General features: G+C 44.0%; 1 protein-coding gene across 2 annotated transcripts in view; it reads right to left on the bottom strand.

The window, feature by feature from the left end:
• ECPAS (Ecm29 proteasome adaptor and scaffold) overlaps positions 1 to 19705 on the bottom strand; it is a 75583-nt gene that overhangs the window by 27866 nt on the left and 28012 nt on the right. For both annotated transcript variants that reach the window (XM_025208972.1, XM_025208973.1), the window contains 14 exons: positions 18713 to 18762; positions 18078 to 18144; positions 17847 to 17969; positions 16569 to 16672; positions 15661 to 15784; positions 14469 to 14549; positions 13438 to 13663; positions 12756 to 12847; positions 11030 to 11164; positions 9626 to 9788; positions 7691 to 7863; positions 6941 to 7042; positions 4137 to 4260; positions 1759 to 1904 (listed from right to left, as the gene is read on the bottom strand). In XM_025208972.1, the coding sequence (XP_025064757.1) occupies positions 1759 to 1904; positions 4137 to 4260; positions 6941 to 7042; positions 7691 to 7863; positions 9626 to 9788; positions 11030 to 11164; positions 12756 to 12847; positions 13438 to 13663; positions 14469 to 14549; positions 15661 to 15784; positions 16569 to 16672; positions 17847 to 17969; positions 18078 to 18144; positions 18713 to 18762 (1710 nt within the window). The remainder of the gene's footprint in view (positions 1 to 1758; positions 1905 to 4136; positions 4261 to 6940; positions 7043 to 7690; positions 7864 to 9625; positions 9789 to 11029; positions 11165 to 12755; positions 12848 to 13437; positions 13664 to 14468; positions 14550 to 15660; positions 15785 to 16568; positions 16673 to 17846; positions 17970 to 18077; positions 18145 to 18712; positions 18763 to 19705) is intronic.

Consider the following 19705-nt stretch of genomic DNA (forward strand, 5'->3'; position numbering starts at 1 on the left):
GGGGGGTGGATGTGGGCTGCCCACTGCGGACTCGGGGCTCCCCACCCTGCTGCCCCCCCTCTCCGGGGCAAAGAGAATCTCTTTCACAAGAAGAATCCTTTAAAAATTCTACTAACACCAATTTTCCTTCTCTCAAGGGAACAGCTAGTTGAAGCCTTTTCCTCTAGCTGTTATGCAGACTAAACTCCCACGGACTTCCATCTAAGTCAGGCTTGTCCAACATGCGGCCCGCCAAGGCATTTTCTGAGGCCCGCAGTGCTACGACGGGAAAGGAAAGTAAACACTGTTTACTTTCGTTCCCACCCCTTGTCCCTCCCCCAGCCCCTCAGCAGCGTCTTAATGGCTGCTGAAGGGCTAGGGAAGGGACAAGGTTCCCACACGCACCGCATCAGCTTGATGTTGCTGATGCGGTGCGTATGGGAAGAGGAGTAGCCATGTGCCTCTTGGGACAGGATGAGCCCAGCTGGAGCAGCAGGGGGCTGCAGCCCAGCCAGAGCTGAGCCCAGCCGGAGGAGCACTGGCCAGCAGAGGCAGCGGCGGAGCCGTGTGCCGCTCAGGACGGGACAAGCCCGGCCAGAGCGGCAGGGGCTCAGCTGCATTTTCCCCCTGCCTGCACCTGTCAGTCCCGAGCGGCACACGGCTCCACCGCCACTTCTGCTGGCTGGTGCAGACCTGGCCGGCCTCCTCCTGTCCCCAGCAGCATGTGGGAAGCTGGCTTCAGCTGCATTCTGCTCCGGATGGGACGGACCCAGCCAGGTCAGCACCAGCCAGGAAAAGCGGCATGCGGCTGAAGCCATCTTCCCACAAGCTGCTGGGGACAGGAGGAGCCCAGCTGGGTCTGCGCTGGCCAGCAGAAGCGGCGGCGGAGCCATGTGCCGCTCGGGACGGGACGAGCCTGGCCAGAGCGGCGGGGGGTCAGCTGCATTTTCCCCTGCCTGCACTGGTCAGTCCCGAGCGGTACACGGCTCCGCCACTGCTTCTGCTTGGTGATGCTGACCTGACCAGCCTCCTCCCGTCCCCAGTAGCACGTGGGAAGCCAGCATGGGGGGGCCTCAGCAGGCGGGGTCCTGGCGTGACCTCTGCGGGGTGAGGTGGCGGGAGCCGGTGTCTGCCAGACCACATGCTCCGGGCTCACAGCGCTGAGGCCACCGGGGCTGCGTGTGCAGGCGGCCAGGCACCACGGTGAGCAGGGCCGTGCGGGTAAGAGGCTGCAGTGCAGCGGCTGCCTTGCTCCAGCCCCGCTCAGGCAGTGCCGGCTTGTGGGGCTGTGTTGCTTGGGGGATGGAGATGTGGAGCTATTTAATTCTCCCCTTCAGTCTCTGGGGCAGTAGCTGGCTGGATGCAGAATGGCTCTCTCCTGTCCCTGCCCACCAGCAGCTACCATGAACCTTGCAGTAACAGGCAGGTGCAGTAGGGCTACATAGGCAGGGTCTCTTTGGCCCAGGACAGAGGGTGTTTGAATATGGCTCGCCGGCCCACTGGGTGATAAAAAGTTCATGATTCGGTCCCACATTCAAAAAGGTTGGACACCCCTAGTCTAAGTTAAATGCCTGCAAAGGAAGGACTAGACCGCCAGTGGGCAATACTACCCCAAGAACATGGAGCAAGCAGGTGTCACCTGGAAATCTTAGAGCTATACAGCTGAGGCACAGTGAGAAGCAATTAGATGAGGGAGAAGGAGAAATGAGGGGATAAGAGGAAAGATAAAGGCAAGAAAGAGAAGCAGAAGCTGAAAGTAGGAAAGAGGTAGGTTTTCACCTTAATTTCTTTGTGTGTGCTCAGCTTCTTCACCATTGATAGCAACCAGATGCAGGCTGCCTGCCTGACATGTGGGTTAGGGCTGACAATATGCTTATTCAAAATGAGGTCTAGAACCCAGGAGACCACGTCATTTACTTTCACATCTGGAAAAAATAAAGATGGGAAAAATGACTTTAAAACCAAACCTCACATGCACTTTCATATAAATCAACATATAGACAGTCCTTTCTTATACAGACAGTCCTCGACTTGCAACGTTTCGAGTTACAACGTTTCACACTTAAAACGTTTATAAATTGACACCGTTTCAACTTTATGATGTCAATTTTGACTTAAAATGCTTGATACAATGTGACGCCACGCCAGCGAACAAGTTTGCTGTGTCGCTCATCTCCCTGGAGAACATCTGCCCAAACTTGCTTGGACACTTTCTTTAAGAAAGCAGACAAGACTCCAGAAAAACCTGCAGCCAAGACTCCTGAGAAGATTCCAGCCAAGAACCCTTCAAAAAGTCCAACCAAGAGTCCTTCAAAAAGTCCAGCAAAGTCACCTCAAAGAAGTCCATCTAAATCAATATGATTGCTATTTACAATATAAATACATTAATGTAGCTGTTTTACTCATCTATAATTGATTACAAAATTATGGGGTATTTTTGGTGAAAATAGGGTATCAGGCCTTGGTTCAGGAACCTCCAATCCCCCATTTATAACATTATTTCTTATGAGAAAATTGGTTTCAAGTTGCAATGTTTCGACTTAAGACATGGTTTTCAGGAACCAATTGTGTCATAAGTCCGAGGACTGCCTGTACTATAAATACCTAGTCTGGGTCTTCAGTACTCAGACAAAGCTCTCAGAGTCATGGGGAGTTTTGCCTGGATAAAGATTGGAGAATAGCAGCTTCTTAGCTCATTCTTGAAAGATACTGAGTGCCTTCGGAAATTCCTCATTAGTGCACTGCCATGCACTGTAGGCTATGACTGAGTGTTAGAGTTTTTGTCAGGATTGCAATTTCCCACAGGGAGTCAGCCCACTTTCTCTCAAATTCTGCATGTACTTAAACCCACCAATATTTGATATCAATGGGACGAGAATGTGCATACAAACATCAAAGAGTTTGTAGGACTGGAGCCTAAGAACATACCTACCTTCTTTTTGGATGCACATTTTACATGCACACATTTTTACATATCCAAATTATCAGATCATTAAATAAATGGTGCACTTGAGCACACAGTCATGTAGGTGCTCAAGTTCCTGATCCACATGTGCAAATGCACTTTGTTCCTATCAACCCAAGTATTTGTGTACAAAAACACAGGAAAAATGTTTACATTTGATCTCAGAAAAACTGCAGGTCTTAAAAGATGAAGCCTGCTTTGGAAAATTTAGCTCTTACTGTTTTATAAAGCTTCGGTCAGTCTTAAGCATAAAAGGGTCAATAAAATAATAGAAGTGCAATGTAAAATAGCAGTTAGTTAACTGTACTTCATTTAGAAGCTATTTTAATTAGTATGTACTTTGACATCTCCCCTCCCCCTCCCACCCAATTATTTTCCCTTTACTTCATTCAGTCCATTCAAAAAAATTAGAAAAAATACCCTCTGAAGTAGCAGGCAAATGGACTAGTAAAGAACCTACGCCAGCAAAATGCTGAACACCCCACTGAAAATATGAGTTCTTATCTAACACAATGACAATAATTTGGGTCTTGGAAAGTGCTTGGCACTAGGGCTGTCCGAAGCTTCGGTCTCTGATTCGATTCAGAGGAGACTCAGCTCAATTCAGTGGCCGAATTGCTGAATCCAAATCAAATCAGGAGACCCATTAATCTCTCCAAATCGAACTGGAAACCTCTGATTCAATTTGGAGAGATTCAATGATTTGGCCATAGACACAGCTTTATATGTTTTTTCTACATACCTCGGGGTACCAGCCACGGCTTGTGAACGCTGAGCTGGTGCGGTGCATCCCACAGGAGCGCAGGGGAGTCCCCCACACACTCAGCGGCAGACCCAGAAGTACTTCCGGTCCACTTGTGGGTCCGCCACCAAGCGCAAGGGGACCCCCTCGTGCTCCCATGGGATGCTCCATCCGCCCCACCATCTCAGCATTCACAAGTCACACCTGGTACCCTCAAGGTATGTAGAAAAAACAAATAAAGCTGCACCTATGGCTGAATCGCTGATTCTCCAAATCAGAATCTAATCAGGACAGTGATCCGAATCAGCAAATTGAATCACTGTGCCCCCGAATTGAGCCAAATCTGAATCCAATAGTGCCCGCTTTGCATACCCCTATACAGCACCTTGAAAGCCTGGGCTGTGTAAGTCCTCCTTCCATCTCCAAATCTCCCACATTGGCTGTGCTTACCTGCTGGGGGAGTATATTCTTCCTCTGTGATCATCCAAGCATCACGAGCAGCTACTGAGCTGGTTCCAATTGCAGCACTGGTAATGGCTTCCCCAACTGTGAACTGGAGTTCTATTTGCTTGGCCTAAAAAATATAGCAAGACCTCATTCACTATGTTTTTTATAACACACCATTAATTAGAAAAGCCCTGCAATTCTCAACTCTCAGCTCAATTCTGCATGCAGAACTACAAGGATGCTATTGCTAAGATTTTAAAAAACCTCCCTGAATGAGTTTTATGTTTAATCTTTTAAAAAAAATGAAGGGCACTGAATATCCAACCCCATGGGTGGTTTTGAAAATCTGTCTTTCACACTGTTTGCTGGTCTCTCTATAGTGCATCACTAGAAATTAGAGAGGCACTAATAGAGATTTTGTGGGCTGATACCAATAGCCAGTTTTTAAGGAGGCATATCAGCCAATACTGATCCAATGCAGCTGTGTCCAGCTGGTAAGTTGTTATGGTGGAAGGGGAGTGGGGAGGGAAGGGGCGTGGTGGGGCAGATCAACGTGTGCCATGGTGAGGCGGGGAGTAGCGCAGGAGCAGGTGCTGCCCAGCTGGGCAGGGCAGGGCACGGGACAGAGCCACAGCTCATTCAGGGGAGTGAGGGGACCGCACGGGGCAGGGCAGGCGGGCTGGAGCTGCTGGCTGGAGCTGGGGCTGCACTGGGCTCTTCTCAGCAGGGGCTGGGCTTGGGACAGGCGGCAGCTGCACTGGGAGGGGCTACGGAGGGCTGCAGCCACCCCAAATTATGCCGTAGCCCCCCAACCCCCCATCCCAGTGCACCCGCCGCCTGCCTAACAGCCCCAGCTCAATCCCCACCTCCACCCACATGCCAGGAAGAGCCAGGGCTGCACAAGGTGGGCGATGGCAGCACTGGGAGGGCTAAATTTTGGGTGGCTGCAGCCCCCCACATAGCCCACTGCCACCACCACCAGCCCTGAGTCCAGCACCTGCGAGGAAGAGCCTGGCGCAGCCCCAGCTGCAGCCAGCAGCTGCAGCCAACCTGCCCTGCCCTACGCAGATCCGAGGGGGTGTGGGGGGGGCAGGCGGGGGCACATGCCCTGCCCCTACACCCTTCAGATGAGCTGCAGCTCCATCCCATGCCCTGCCCTGGCTGGGCAGCACCTTCCCTAGCCTCAGCCCTACTCCCTCCCTCACCGCAGGTGCCATTGATCTGTCCCCCCATGCCCCCCCTTCCCTTCCACCACAATGGACTTACCAGCTAGACACAGCTCTCCAAGCTGCCAGGGTGCACTTCTCATTGCCTGCATGCTGTGCTGTGGCTGTGTGCACGCACGGGCATTTATCAGCCAAATTATTGGCGGCATCGGGCCAATTTCCAATATAGTAAATTTTCTTTATATCGGTGTCAATCCAGTATTGGACCAATGCACCTCTACTAAAAATCATCAGGTCTGATCTGCACACGTTCATTTCAGGAATCAAGGCGCATATAGTGATCCAGCATCAATGAAAAAAATGTTCATTTCCTAAATAACTATGGATCTGACAGTCATTAGCAAGCGTTGCTGAGGCATTAATGGACTGAAATGTAGTAAAAATAAATTCCCCTTCCCACAGCACCTGAAAACAAAGTGTTGTTAATTTGCTTTCCAGTTTGGCTGAACAGCCAAGTAGTATCTTCTAAACTGAAAAGATGCAACAAATTTGCTCTTCATTTACAAAGGGCCACTGAATAGAATTTAGCTGTGGTCTGTGTCCCTCTAATACCTCCTTCTCTATTCCCTTCACCTGTATGAAAAGCAGAATTGCTCATGCTTTTTCCTGCTACTTCTAGCTTTAGGGTCCTATCATCAAATATGCTGAGCACCCTTAAGCTTACCACTGACTTTCTGGGAGAAGCTTGGCTATTGGCAGAATCAGTGACATGGCTTTGTTCAAAATAAGCTTCTCAGGCTAAGGTCAGCACTTTCCTAAAGCAAACATATTATTTCCGTCTTTCGAACTTCCATTAGGATGATAGAGTTGCACTGGAAATAATCATTGTGAATATCTGAACAGGATGTTCTCATCATTTTTTATGCTTGTTTGGTTACAGAGGATTAGAAGAATCAGCAAAACTAGTCTATCTGATATTCGAGTCATTTCTGTATTGGCGAATCCTATGTGAATGTGATCAAGCGAAAAAGGAAGAAACAACTTGCAAGCACAGAATGCGCTATCCTAACATTCAAGGAGCTTTAAATTCTGCCTTCCAGGATACTGTTCTGCACCCAACTAAGTTCTGAAAAATGTTATGCAAACCAGAAGAATGTACATTTACAACAAGCAACTGTGGCCCAAAATTAACATAAAACATTCCCAAATCATTTTATACAATGCTCAATTCAAGTGAGCCACAATAGCTAATGTATTTGAAAAAAACAAGATATTTTTATCCTGCCTCTTTAAAATATTTTGGAAAATCATATTTTTAAAAGTGGCCTCCAAGGCCCAGTTACTGAAAGCACTCGTGCACTTGGATAACTTTACACGCACAAAACAGTCGTTAGTGGAAGAACATGCTATGTAAATGTGGGTAGGACTGGGATCTAAAGCTGTAAATGCATATTTAGCTTTTCTAGAAAGTTTTACAGTAGAGCTTTACAGCCATAAACTTAGTGTCACCACCTACTTTAAAAACAGGAAAGCTGATTAAAAAAAAAAAAAAAGATTTAAATGGCCCAGGGCCTTTAGAAGATGAATTTTAACAGAAACTCTCCCAAAATAATAAAGGATAACATAATGCAAGTGCCTTACCTCCACAGAATCCATGAGTCCTTGCAACAGTAGTTTCTGGTGGAGAAAGTCTCCGTCTCCCACTGGAAAGTAACCCAGTGTTTGTATCGCTCTCTCTTTCAACTTAAAAGAAAAATAAATCACTAATTTTCCCCCCACAAATCCAATAGATGTATTTTCAATGTAGATTGAAAACCACTGTTTTTACTATTGCTCTTTTACACTTCCTTACTAGTTTAAGCACAAGATATCCATCTGTAGGGTACTGGACTCCTAGTAATCAGATATAGAAAAGACCTATTGGGGCATTCAGGCCATCACCATGACAAGGCATGACTTTTCCTGGTACAGAACAAAAACCACACATATTGGAAAGCACCCCACTTGCTGCAGTTTGTTCTCCCTCCATTTGAAAAGCATTGCCTCACTTAAAATACCTTGCTGACAAAAGTTCTTCCTAATTTTTAGTCAAAATTACATCATCTTTGCTTCATCCCCCCATCCTCCTTTATAAAGCACAGGCTATTAATATTTACCCTGGATGGGCTTCGGGTAAATAACAATTCTGCTCCTACTAAAGTCAGTGATAAAACTCCCATTGAATTCAGGAGGAATAGTTAAACCAGGGCTGTGTACTTTGTGCTTAAGGAGTGACACTGATATTTTAAATTTGACTCCAAAAAATCCAAGATTGCCAGTTTCTCTTCCTCACACAAATGAACTTGGAGAGAAATAAACATGGATCACAAAAAAAAAAAAAAAAAATCTTACCTTATTAGTTTCCTTGCTAGAAGGGATTCTGGCCAACAGGCTTTCCACAAGATGGAGCTTTGTAAATCCACTGCCTTCATTGGGGATCGGCAAGGGGCCATTCCGACCAATCTCCCCAAGGGCTGTACAAGCAGCTACTATCAGGAGCGGGGAGGTGCTGTCCAGAAAGGAACCTATGAAGAACCAACAGGATATCCTGATTTTTGTCTTCACTATTGTCAAGTACCTAAGCTTCTTAGAACAAAGATTAGGTTTTCTTCTCTTTTATAAGAGAAAGCATCAGGAGTAAAGTCAATGGGATTACACTGAAATAAAAACGGTATTACAGAAAGGAGACTGTACTAGAAGTACACACCTGTACTGTGAAAGGGCGGGAGACTGCCAATGGGGTTTTTCCTCACCCTCCCCTTCCCACATTGGCAGGGGGAGAGAGGCTGGCTCTGGCGTGACACCTCCAGAGCAGCCTGAGCCTGCAGATTGCAGGGAGAAGGAGGCGGGGCCCAGAGAACAAACGGGCAGGAAGGGGATTGACACAGCGTGCATCAAGAAGGGAAGGCTTGAGAAGTGGCGGGAAAATGCCACAAGGGGCAGGAGAGCCGGAGAAGAGAGCTTTGGAACAGCTCGCTGGGAAGGTGGAGCCGCAGGAAGATGCCAGACAGGCAAAGGGCAGGCAGCGAGCTGGACAGCATCCGGCTGGAATGGCTGCAAGGGGAGAAGGAGCCTGCAGAAACAGGGCAGAACCAGGAAGCTGCATGTGGCTTGCTCGGAGAGTAGAGCTAGCTGCGCACCCTGGTGAAGAGCGGCAGGGAAGTTGCATGTGGCTCGCCCCGAGAGCTGAGCCAGCTGTGTGCCCCGGTGAAGAAAGGGTCAGAGAAGGGTCCAGAGCCCCAACAGGATGGGCAGTGCTGGAGCTCAGAGGTACCTGGTGGGGAAGAGTGGCGACAGGAGCCAGGAGGTGACATTAGGCTTAGCAGGGAAGCCTAACTGGCCCTGAGGCTAGTCAGAGCCTGAAAGGGATCCATCAGGATAAGAGCAGTCCCCAGGAGGGCTGAAGCCCTAATGATAAGACAGGAGTCGAAGTTCCAGACAGCATCGAGGCCAGGAGTGGCGGCTGACTGGGCAGGTACCCAGAGAGGACCCAATTGGGTCAGAGGGGCACAGCAAGGCACTGAAAAGCCCCTCAACTCAACGTGTGGCAAGACCCAGTAGCCACGAAAGTATACCAGCAGAGGCTGGTCGACTGAACTTTAATTTCCTAAGTTACTGTTGAAAGAACTGTGTTATGCAAATCTGTGACAAGGTTAGTTGTGGGGACATTAGCCTGTGCCAAAGAACGGCTGAGAACAAGCTGACGACTGGGGAGCAACTCATACCAACAAGGGACAGCGCGGGTGAGGACCTATCATCCAAGCAAAGTGAGCTCCAAGGCAACAACGCCAGTTCCGGTCCTGGATGCAGCAAGGGTTGGGGGGGGTAAAGGGGAGGTTGGAGCCCCACGAACAATCCAAACGAGTGAGATCTCACAGGATACCTGCAGACACTGTTGCCCAGGAAGAACATTAAGACATGGCAGGTGAAAGGGAACAAGCAACTGGTCCTGCAAGTAATGCTTTTCTTAAGATCTCACCCTGACATCGCAAGGGGGTAAACCACTAGGCAAGAGAGGTTCAAAACCCTACAATACCTACCAGCAACATGTAGACATATAGTAGTCTATCACATATGACAGACTTAATTATTTTGAACAGAGAGTATTGTTTATATTTGTGCACTCTGACCAGATAACAGCCTAGGAGACATTTCTTCAGACCAACAAGTCCATCAGACAGTTATTTGGAATCAAGATGATTGTCAGTCAACAACACCAACTTTAGAAACACCCTGAACCAGAAGCAAAGTCAATCTGTCCACACAGTACCCAAAGTGTTAAGTTACCTATTGTTTCTGTTGTAGTCTTTATGAGCTGTTCTTGTTCTGGTATGACATCAGTATTTGGCTCCATATCCTGTAGCTCCATCATCCCGATTTTCTTTTTAGCCAGGTACCTTCCTACTGTGAATCCCAAAGCCAACAAGGCACCATGCTGGACCTCTGGGTTCTACAGACAATACCAAAATTCAGTTTACTGATGGACACAGATGCAACCGAGCATTTGATATAAAACAGATTTATATAGAGTCCTAATGGATTGATATACCAAGGCAATTCTGAGCTATTGCACATGTAGGGGCCCTGGGGATTTGGGGCTCTGCCAATGTTACTTTATAAATACAAACTTTCAGCAGCTATTTTCAAAAGCATCTAAGCAACTTAGGGGGACAAGTCCTTTTAAAATATTCATTGGAACCTGCTTTCCTAAATCCTGTAGAAAGTTCTGAAAATCTCCTCTTAATTTACTGTAGATAGAAACATGTTTAACACTGATTTATATAGATCACATACTTTCTGAATGTAAGCCAACACAGTGCAATGCCGTCAGGGCTACATTTTGCCAAATGGCTGTTAAAAATATTATAATATCTTTTCAACAAATTTGTATGGCTAATTTCAACTGTCCTACAACAGGCTACTGAGCTTATACAGCTAATAAGATTTTTATTTTTATATATATATTTGGGAAAGCTTAGCTTAGGAAATCCAGTTCTTATCTGAGACTCAGGTATGCAAACCACATCAAAAATTAAAACTACCTACGTTCATTAAAGAAGTGAATTTAAATCCCTTCATTTTGTTGGTGAAGAGGCTCAGATAAGATCCAAAAAAAAAAAAAAAGAGGGACCAGGGTTCCAGGAAGAGGGAAGAAAAATTCACTTTGTAGTGACAGCAGTTATAGGAAGTGGAAGGCTGCTGACTAATCCACCGTGAGGAGGGAAGGAAGCCAGGCCTCATCTAGCATAGGATGCTGGGCTGAACAAACTTTCATTGCCTTCTGGTAAAGGGAAGCCAGGACCAGTGATGAGTAATAAGTTAAACATTTTTCTTTTGTGGACACCTTTAATTGCTCATGAATAAAGAATTAAATAACTTCCCAAAGTAGCTAGTGGAACCCATCATCATTCAATAGGATGATGAATATTCAACTGATTAAATTATTAACAATTGTTTCGGACTCTACTGATTAGAAAATGCCATGACATGAGAAATGTCAAAAATAGATCATTTGACCAAACTGAGCAGAACACCAATGATTCATTCACTTAGGAAGATGTTCTGCTCCTGCACAATGTTTTTTGCCTTAAACAAATGATAAGGCTAGTATACTCAGGATATACTGTCAGCATAATATCTTCAACTATTAAAAACTGGCCAAAAAAGAGATAGAGAGACCATAATTATTACATGATTGTCTTTAGCAGTCTTGATCAGTTGCTGTACAGAGGACTTGAGTTCATTTCCAGACATAGTTGACAACACAACAGAATAAAACAGTGCTGCCAGCTCACGCATCTCTTCCTTGCTTGTGTTCATCAGGCTCTGTAGAATTTGTAAAAATTATCACAAACATCAAACCTACTACACTAATGCAACAGCACGAACACAGTTCTGATGCAGCTACTCACCTAGTAATCCAGATTTTATTCTTAAATCTATTATACCCTTTAAATATTATTACTTATTACCATATTTAGGACCCATTTCATATTTACCACCCACATTCAGCTAAAAAAACATTGACATTTTACAAGACAATTCTTCAGTTCTGTAGTGCTGCCAGGTAGGCTTTAATGCAAAGGTTTTAAGGATAACACACAGAACAGTTGAGAATGCACTGTAAGGATGAACAGTTTAAACACGCACACAAAAACACCCCACAGTCCTCACAGTTAAATTAATTCACCCACATTGTATGTGTGTAAGTGATATCTTTACCATCCAAGTTGTTAAAAAGTTAAGATTATTATAACCGTGTTAGCAAATATAATATAAACATTAATTCTTGATTTTTAATTTGTAACCTTGTTTTCACAAAAAAAATCAACCGTTGGTGCATTTTGTTTTACACAGAAAAACATGCATATAAAATTCAAATTAAAGGCCTCAAGGAACTGGATCACCAGGAAAAATAGTCACCCTAGTGAGATTTATCACAGAAGTCCCAAAACTGGAATTACAGGTCAATTCAAAACCTGCATCAGCATAATGAAACTGCCTTCCTCTAAAGAGCTGCTTGAGCAATATCTCTTTGGCGAAATCTGAAAAGGTAACACAATCACAACAAAGGAGGAATGAAACTACCCTGATTTATGTTAACAGAGGATCTGGCTCGAAGTCTACTAATATAAGGAAAGTAAATGGCCTTAGTTCCTGCCTAAAAAGTAAGATCCAGCAAATCTGTACACCAGCAGAAAATAATTCAAAAAGAGAAAGAAGACTCAGTGTAATTAGATTCAGAACAGGTTTAGGAAATAAAAATGCTAGTAAATAATTTATTCTCTCACTAGCCAAGATAAATTTCCAATTAATGAGCAAATGGCAAATAGGACATCACTTCTGAATGCACTTCTGCCAATGGGTCTAAAAGGCCTGGAGTCAGAACATAACCAATTGTTACCAAGAAAAAAATCACATAAACCATTTCTGAAAACTGGGCTCTTTCGTATTAGGTATTCAATCTTTATATCAATAATAAAGGTATTACATTCTGTACATTCATGAGGAAAGTTGGAGGGACACTTGCAATTTTCTTCCTTTCTTTTTTTTCTTTAAACTTGAATTTTATAATAATTGCATTTCAGATAGATCATCCATCAAGGTAAAGGCACTGCAGTCTGTAAAATGTTAACATGCCACTTGAGGGGATGTGTGAAAGAAGCTGAATTAAGAGAGAAGTTGGGAAGAACAAGTTTGGCCTTTGGAGATTATTCACCAGCATTTCATTTCATAAAACTCTCATTCTCACTTCTTTCAGTGTCACTTTAAAGATTTCCTCTAACAAGTCAGTAAAATAAAATTAGATGAGACTAACTAATTTGACAATGTGTTTTTTATTCAACACCCCTCCCTCCCAAAGAAATGTCAGATTTTGCTCATATGACCCAAAAACCTACATGTATATTCAACATACCTTTATCCAATCTATTTTATCTACAAATCTGGCGGCAAGTTTTTCTGGATACACCGAAACAACTTCTAGAAGGCAGTACATGACTGGCAAACCTACACAATAATTAGAGAGTCAGGTTATACAAGATAAAGTTCAGTGTTTACCATTATATATTTACATTAAAGATAAAAAAAACAACAGGTAGATGATGCCTTAATCAGGCAATGTAACATACAGATCCCAGATAACTGAGGCCATACTTAATTTCTGTCTCTTACAGACATCAGTCAGGCAAACGGTTAATACCAGAATCAGTATTTCCAACATGTTTTAAATAACGCAAGGTATTTTTAACCAGTCTGATTTCCCCCCAAAATGTCACAAGTTGAATGAGAAGTTTGTTAAACAAAAGGAATAATTAGGTGACAAACATAATGAACATGAACCAACAGCCTTAAACGCCGACCTCCAATCTATGGATACTGTTAGAGCACCCGCACCCAGTCACCCCGTCACAATGGTGTAGCACAAGGAAACAAGCCTACACCATGAATTGGGTTAGAATGGTTTGGGTTAGTTTATAACATAAACCTGGCTGTCAATGAAGCAAAGTTCAGGGTATTGAGTATGGCTGGCCAAAGCTCATCCGTAAGCTACGGAAAGCCTTTTCTTCTTTTCTTGGCAGTGGCCTAGGGTTCCTCACCTCCAACACCAGATAACAGCTGCTGAAGGAGACCAATATATATCTGTACAGGGTTGGTTTCTCCACTTTTTGAGGAAGATGAAGAGGAGGATATGTGATTGCCAGACATTAGATTTCTAATGTAACGTCCAATTGCTGGAGCATGGTCTTGCATGTCAGCTAGGTTCTGAGAAGTTGGCACCACACCTGCACTGTGAGCAAGACACATTCGCAGGTACAGGACTATCTAAACAAAGAAGAGAAAAATACAGGGCTAGAAATAGCTCAAAGAGATGCAGGAAAATTATACTGAAGTTTGAGCAGAAGAGAAAGCAAGAGGCTGTGCACAACTCAACCGAGACAATACAGTTCACTTTTTAACTAAGTTTAAGGGAAAAAACCATGCTACATTACTGAATATGCTCTATAATCTGTTAAAATACATTTTGGGACTGCTTTTTGCAATACAAAGATCAGTCTGCAGGTGCAAACTCAATATTGACAACAGTAGATCTATTTATTCATAAATCAGATTATCTAGGTCAAATCCAAATAAGCATTTGAACTGGGGCAACCTGCATCTTTTTCCAAACAGCTGGGCACATACTGCATTCAAAACACAATTACTAACAAGTGACTTACACACCAGCTCTGAACTTGGACCACTGAGTCCCAGCTTCATCACTGACATCTGCTGCCCAACTATCTGCTATCAAGTTGGGAGAAAAATATCTAGGGCAGACAGGTGCATTAGGAACACTGTTGGAAGGAGTTGTGAGGTTTGGATGGCAGGAGTACTTCAAAGACATGGGTAAGGCCCTCTTCATAAACAATAGCCCTGGAAATAGATAGGCTAACGAGCTACTAACCTGCTCTGAATCTCCCTTTTTAAGGATACTGGCAGAGTCCACAGAATTCGTTCAAGAAGTGAACCGAGATCTCACAAATCCCAGGTCTAACCCCCCATAACCATTGCCTTCTCATGCTCTCCTGTAAGTTAAATAATAACACATGACAAGTTTGTCACTAGTGAAGTAAAGACAGGTATTTACCTCCCCAAATGTAGCAGGATTGAAAGGCAGGACTGCAGTTCCAGTCATATATTTAGCCGGTGTTTTCATTCGGTGAGAGGCCTAAAGAAACAGGTGGAAAACTTAAATGCTGCAGCTGGCTTATTTCCTTGAAATTCTGCTGCAACCACCAACTGCATTACTACCTTTGTTGCTTTATTTAATTTCAACTGTTGTACTATACATCTTGCCTTCAAATCAAAACAAAATGCCAAGAAAATTCCTCAGGTCTAAGGCTCCCAAGCTGGGGGGGAGCCAATAGTCTGACAGCTGTGGCTCTGCAGCCCCCTGCACCCTCCAGGAGCTGCTGACAAGCTAGAAGCCTGGAAGCAAGAGCTCTCCAAATCCCAGGCCAGCTAGTTCTTTAGGATGTCTAGCTCTCAGGGAGTCCAAGAAGCTCCTGCCCCATGGAAGCCTATCGGCTGGGGAGATTGAAGAGCTGGCAAGAAATCTGCCTAGTTTCAAGTGGAAATTTATCAACATGTTCCCATGCATTTTGTTTTGTGAACTGAGCTTGCATTGCCCTCCCCTAAATTGGCATTTTTAACTGAAAAATTTGTCAGAATTCTTTCAACCAGCTCTACACTTCATAATGATCCAATAAGATACTCAAGTATTAGCTTATCAGTGTATAACATAGCTCTAAGTTTGGCCTTAGCAAAATGCTTAACTTTAAATGTTTTATGTTTAACTTTAAATGCATGCTTAAATCCCACTGAAATCAAGTAGGTCAAACTCATCACTAAATCTGGGCCCCAATGAATCACAGGGCTGTTAAGCAAATACCCAAGATTAATCAGTAGATGACATCCTGGAGCACCAAGCTGAATGCCAGTCTCCAAACACTAAATCTCACTCTTAGATTCCAAGGTCAGGAGTTACAATGTGTGTGCATGTACGAAGGGGAGTATTTCTCATTTTTCACACTTTGATGCAGACCCCATCTAGGCTGAAGGACTCTATAGATCCCTTGTGAGGTAATAAAATTATGGGAACCAAAGGAATTTTTAAAAAAATTAACTGATGGTGAAAAAAGGGTTAGAGTTTGGTCTTTACTAAGATTTCAGTTAATAATACTTGAAGGGATAGACCTCTGCAATCGTTAATGTGTAAGATAGTAAAAGCTGCAGTCTAAATCCTGCCTTAGTGTATCACTAGAGCTGAAAGGCAGTACCTTGTCCTGAATGTAATGAACCATTTCTGGGAATGAAGGCATCTGTTTCCCAGCACTTTCCTTTTCATTTTTCCCAGGGAATGTTCTTAGTACACGCTGTGCTTCTCCATGCACCTCTTCACGTCTTTCAAAAGGGAAAATGAGAAACAGAAACCACTGATGCATCAGGTTAGAATAAGCATCACTTAATGAAGAACAAGAGGGAATTGTTCAGGAAGATGGGGGCAAAGGGAAGAGATTTTAGGGAAAGAGGTTTTCCTAAGTAAAGGTACAACTGAAGATATTAAATAACATTTTGATTCTAGGAGGAAGATGCCATTGTGATCAACCTTCTTTATTTACTTATCATTACATCTTTGTTCTACCCAACATTATCACCTCTTCACCAGGCTACACCATTCATCTTCAACTGTTGGTCTTCCTACTTCCCTGGTCCTAGAAGCTTTGTTTTATTTCTCTTCCTCTCCTCCCCCTCATCATTTTGAGTTTCTTATCCATTGCCAACATATGTCCAGCGTTAATCACTAAGCATTTAGGTGAAGCAGCTGCTCCTGAAACAGCACTAATTCAGTCCAATGAAAAACATGCTAGCTGCAACTGATTCGCTACATGTTGGCTGAGTAGATCAAAGTGTGAGCAGTTTGGGTTTTCCTCTTTCAGTGCATCTTAAATTAAAAGCAATGCCTCACCTCACCTTCTGCCATTTTACACTGTTAACTACACAAGATTATTTTTCTCCTGTTCCTCTTTAGCTTGCTTGTGCTGCCTTTTAGCACTAAAACCCTACTAAAGTCAGAGGTACCACTCTGCAAGACTGTCGTTAATGCTATAGGCACCATGTCCAAGCCACTGCACTGAATTATTTTATTACAGCCTAAATGTGAAAGTTGACCCTTGCTGAAACTTACGGATCTCCAGCAGCCAGCAGGAGCAAGTATCGGGAAGGGATGTGATCTGGAGGAAACACTGTGCTGGCAAATTTCACAGCCACCTGACGTACTTGGACTTCAGGCTTTAAAAAAAATAAATAAAACACAGGTATCACTGAAGTGGGAATTTAAATGAATATAATTATAGTTCTTTTATGCAATAGTGATCAGCCTTAACAGTATCTTTATCTGGGACAATACTGTGCCTCAATTACTTAGAAAAATCAAGACTACTATCCCCAGGGCCATCCCCAGAGGGGTGGAGGAGTGCGAACTGAGGCAACTGCCCCCAGCCCTGCACTTTGTGGGGGGCCCCGCAGAGCCGGACAGAGAGGCTACAGCTGCAATTTAGCTCATCCGCCTGCTCAGTGGGTTGGACAACTCTTTGTTTGTTCCGGCCACCACCCATCCCGCCACATCCGGTGTGCTGGGGCTTTCACTCCCCAGTGTAAGTGTGCCGTGGGACGGGGAGGGGGGCCCCACGCAGGCTGCTTTGCCCCGGGCCCTGCTGGGATCGTCTCTGACTATCCTAAACTGATTCTTCCTGAAAAAGAAAAATGGGGGGATACCCCAAAATATCACATTTTTTTCTAACATTAATCTCAACATGGATTATTAAATATGTGTAATCACACACACGCACACTTTTAGGACTCATAGACATTTGTCATAAAACCTCTTATCTGAGTATTTTCATACAAGCAGTTTTGAGAAGAGTAAAACAGTGCAGGACAAAACAAACAAACAAACAAAATCAAACTGCAAACAGGATCAGAGTAGCCAGGTATGAAAAGAACTAATGGTTCAACAAATCCCATCCTCTGTGCAAGGACTGGAGAAATATGTTTTACGACCAGAGGTTTTTCATCTTAAAATGATATTGCCTTTGCCTTGAGGGCCAGAATTTTAGAATGCATGGGCAAAATGGTCTTGTATTTGCATGCCTAATATATATAGTTACTTACACAGTCACTGGCAATGCATACACCAGCACCTCTCCAATCACAGCAACTGCACATATGGAAGCAATTCTAAAAACCCAGGCCTGAGATTTGGACAAGTGGGGGTTTATTATTTGAGTCACTAAACATTCTAAAGCGCTTCATTTCATTATACACAAGGCCTCTATGCAGCTCTAACAATGCATACTATGAGAGAGACAAGAATGTCTCTAACAAAACATAATAATGTTCAAGATACTATCAGTATATGCCATTTAAAAAAAAAAGATAAATTATTTTGACTCCAATATAATACCTTTATTAGATATGAAGCCACAAGAGCCTCCATAAGCGTACGCTGTGCTCCTTCTAAACTACTATATGCACCAACCATCATAGACAAGGCTTCCTGAATAGCAAGTCTGGTATCAGGCTCTTCCTGTAATACAGAAACAAGAGAATTCCATTACTCTGATGTGTATCCCCAAAAAATTAAAGTATACTATCTAAAAAATTAGCCTTTTCCCAGACCCAAATTATCCCCTACCTTGCACAAAGCTTCAAAGAACTGCTGCACAAGAGCTATGTCCTTCGTAAAGAGCTGAGGCATTCGGCTGAAACAGAAATCACATGGTTTAAGTATTTTTTTTTTTTTTAATTTAAAAATCAAGAATGAAACCAAAGCCGTGCTCTGCTATGCATGTCACTCTTTACTTCTTACCTCAGCCTTCACACACACTCTAAGAAGCCTGGTCTTCACAACCAAGCAATTTTTCTAACTAAGCAATTATTCTAACTAAGACTCTCTCAGTCTGGTTCAGAAATAAAAATGTTCTATAGAGAAAGCCAATCTGACAGCCAGCTTGGAGGTCAGTTTCTGAACACACGACCTGCTGACCTTCATGCGCAGTGGCACGTGCTGTGCATTTATTTCTGGCACTCTCAAAAGCAGAACAATGTTTGAAGTTCCACATACGGTTTCCTGAACTACCATTGGTAACTCCTAGCTTATCAATCAGGCCCCCATACGTCATTTTACACCTCTAGAGATATCACACGCTTCTACATGCTGTTGTCAGCTACAAACTGCCATGTGGCATGAAGCTTTCATGCTGACAAATTAACAAAATTGCTTTGGAAAAGTTATCTGACATCCCATTACTTAAAATGTGCTTCAGTTACCTGGAGAGTTTTCCAACAGCTGAATATGCCATTGACAGCAGTTTGGGGTCCTTGAATTATAAAAAACAACAGTCAAATCAGCAGAAAGAGCCATGAGAGAGATGACATGCAGTCACATCTATCCCTTTATTATTACGCTTGTACTTTATAGCCTATCCCCAAGGCTCTTAAATAGGGTTTCAGGGACCCCATGAAAACAAAATAATCAAATCCTAGAGCAAAGCACCTTGTAACTGAAGAACAGATGGATTTTATTCTTCCTGCAGAAACAGAAAATTATAAGCAGCGACAAAAAAGCCCAGCTCTCTGGCCCCTCTGTATTTTTTAAGGGAGAAAAAGCTGATGGGATTTGGCAGCTCTGTGAAACAGTATGCAAGTGGCAGAAACCTTCTGCCGATCCCAGGTATCACTTTCAAAATCAGCCAAAATTTGTAATCCATCAGTTTCAGGATTCCCAGGATAATGGTTGCTGCATTTTCTTGCATACAAACACATAGCTTCCCCACCCAAAAAACGCCCCCAGCAGCTGGAAATTGAAGTGTGCATTATAGGCGGAAAATACCATATTTCCTTGATATCAGCTAAGCCCCTCTTCCCCATGTTAAATGGTTGGGGAGAGAAAAAGCCCCATGGAATCGAGTATGAGGGGACAGGCTGGGGAGAGGGGGGGAGGGAGCTGCTGTGGCTCCAGGCCCAAACCCATGTTGGGGCCAGAGCTCCAGCTGCCGTCTGCTTCCTTCCTGCCTCTGCACCCCCTACCTCTTCCCTCACAAAGCCTGGGCCCCTACCTTCCTCTCCCTACCATTCTCTTCACCCCATCTTCCTCCCATGAACCTCTGCCCTCACCTCAGCCTTGAACTCTCCCCCGCCCCCCACAGCCTCCAACTCCTCTGCCCTCCTTCTCATCCTACTGCTTATCCTTGCTCTGGCACCAATAGGCTACATTCATGCTCCAGACTGGGGCCCAGAACCACGTCCCAGCCTGGCTTGCAG

This window comes from Alligator sinensis, unplaced genomic scaffold (assembly GCF_000455745.1).
Source record: "Alligator sinensis unplaced genomic scaffold, ASM45574v1 scaffold371_1, whole genome shotgun sequence".
In the NCBI taxonomy this organism is placed as follows: domain Eukaryota; kingdom Metazoa; phylum Chordata; order Crocodylia; family Alligatoridae; genus Alligator; species Alligator sinensis.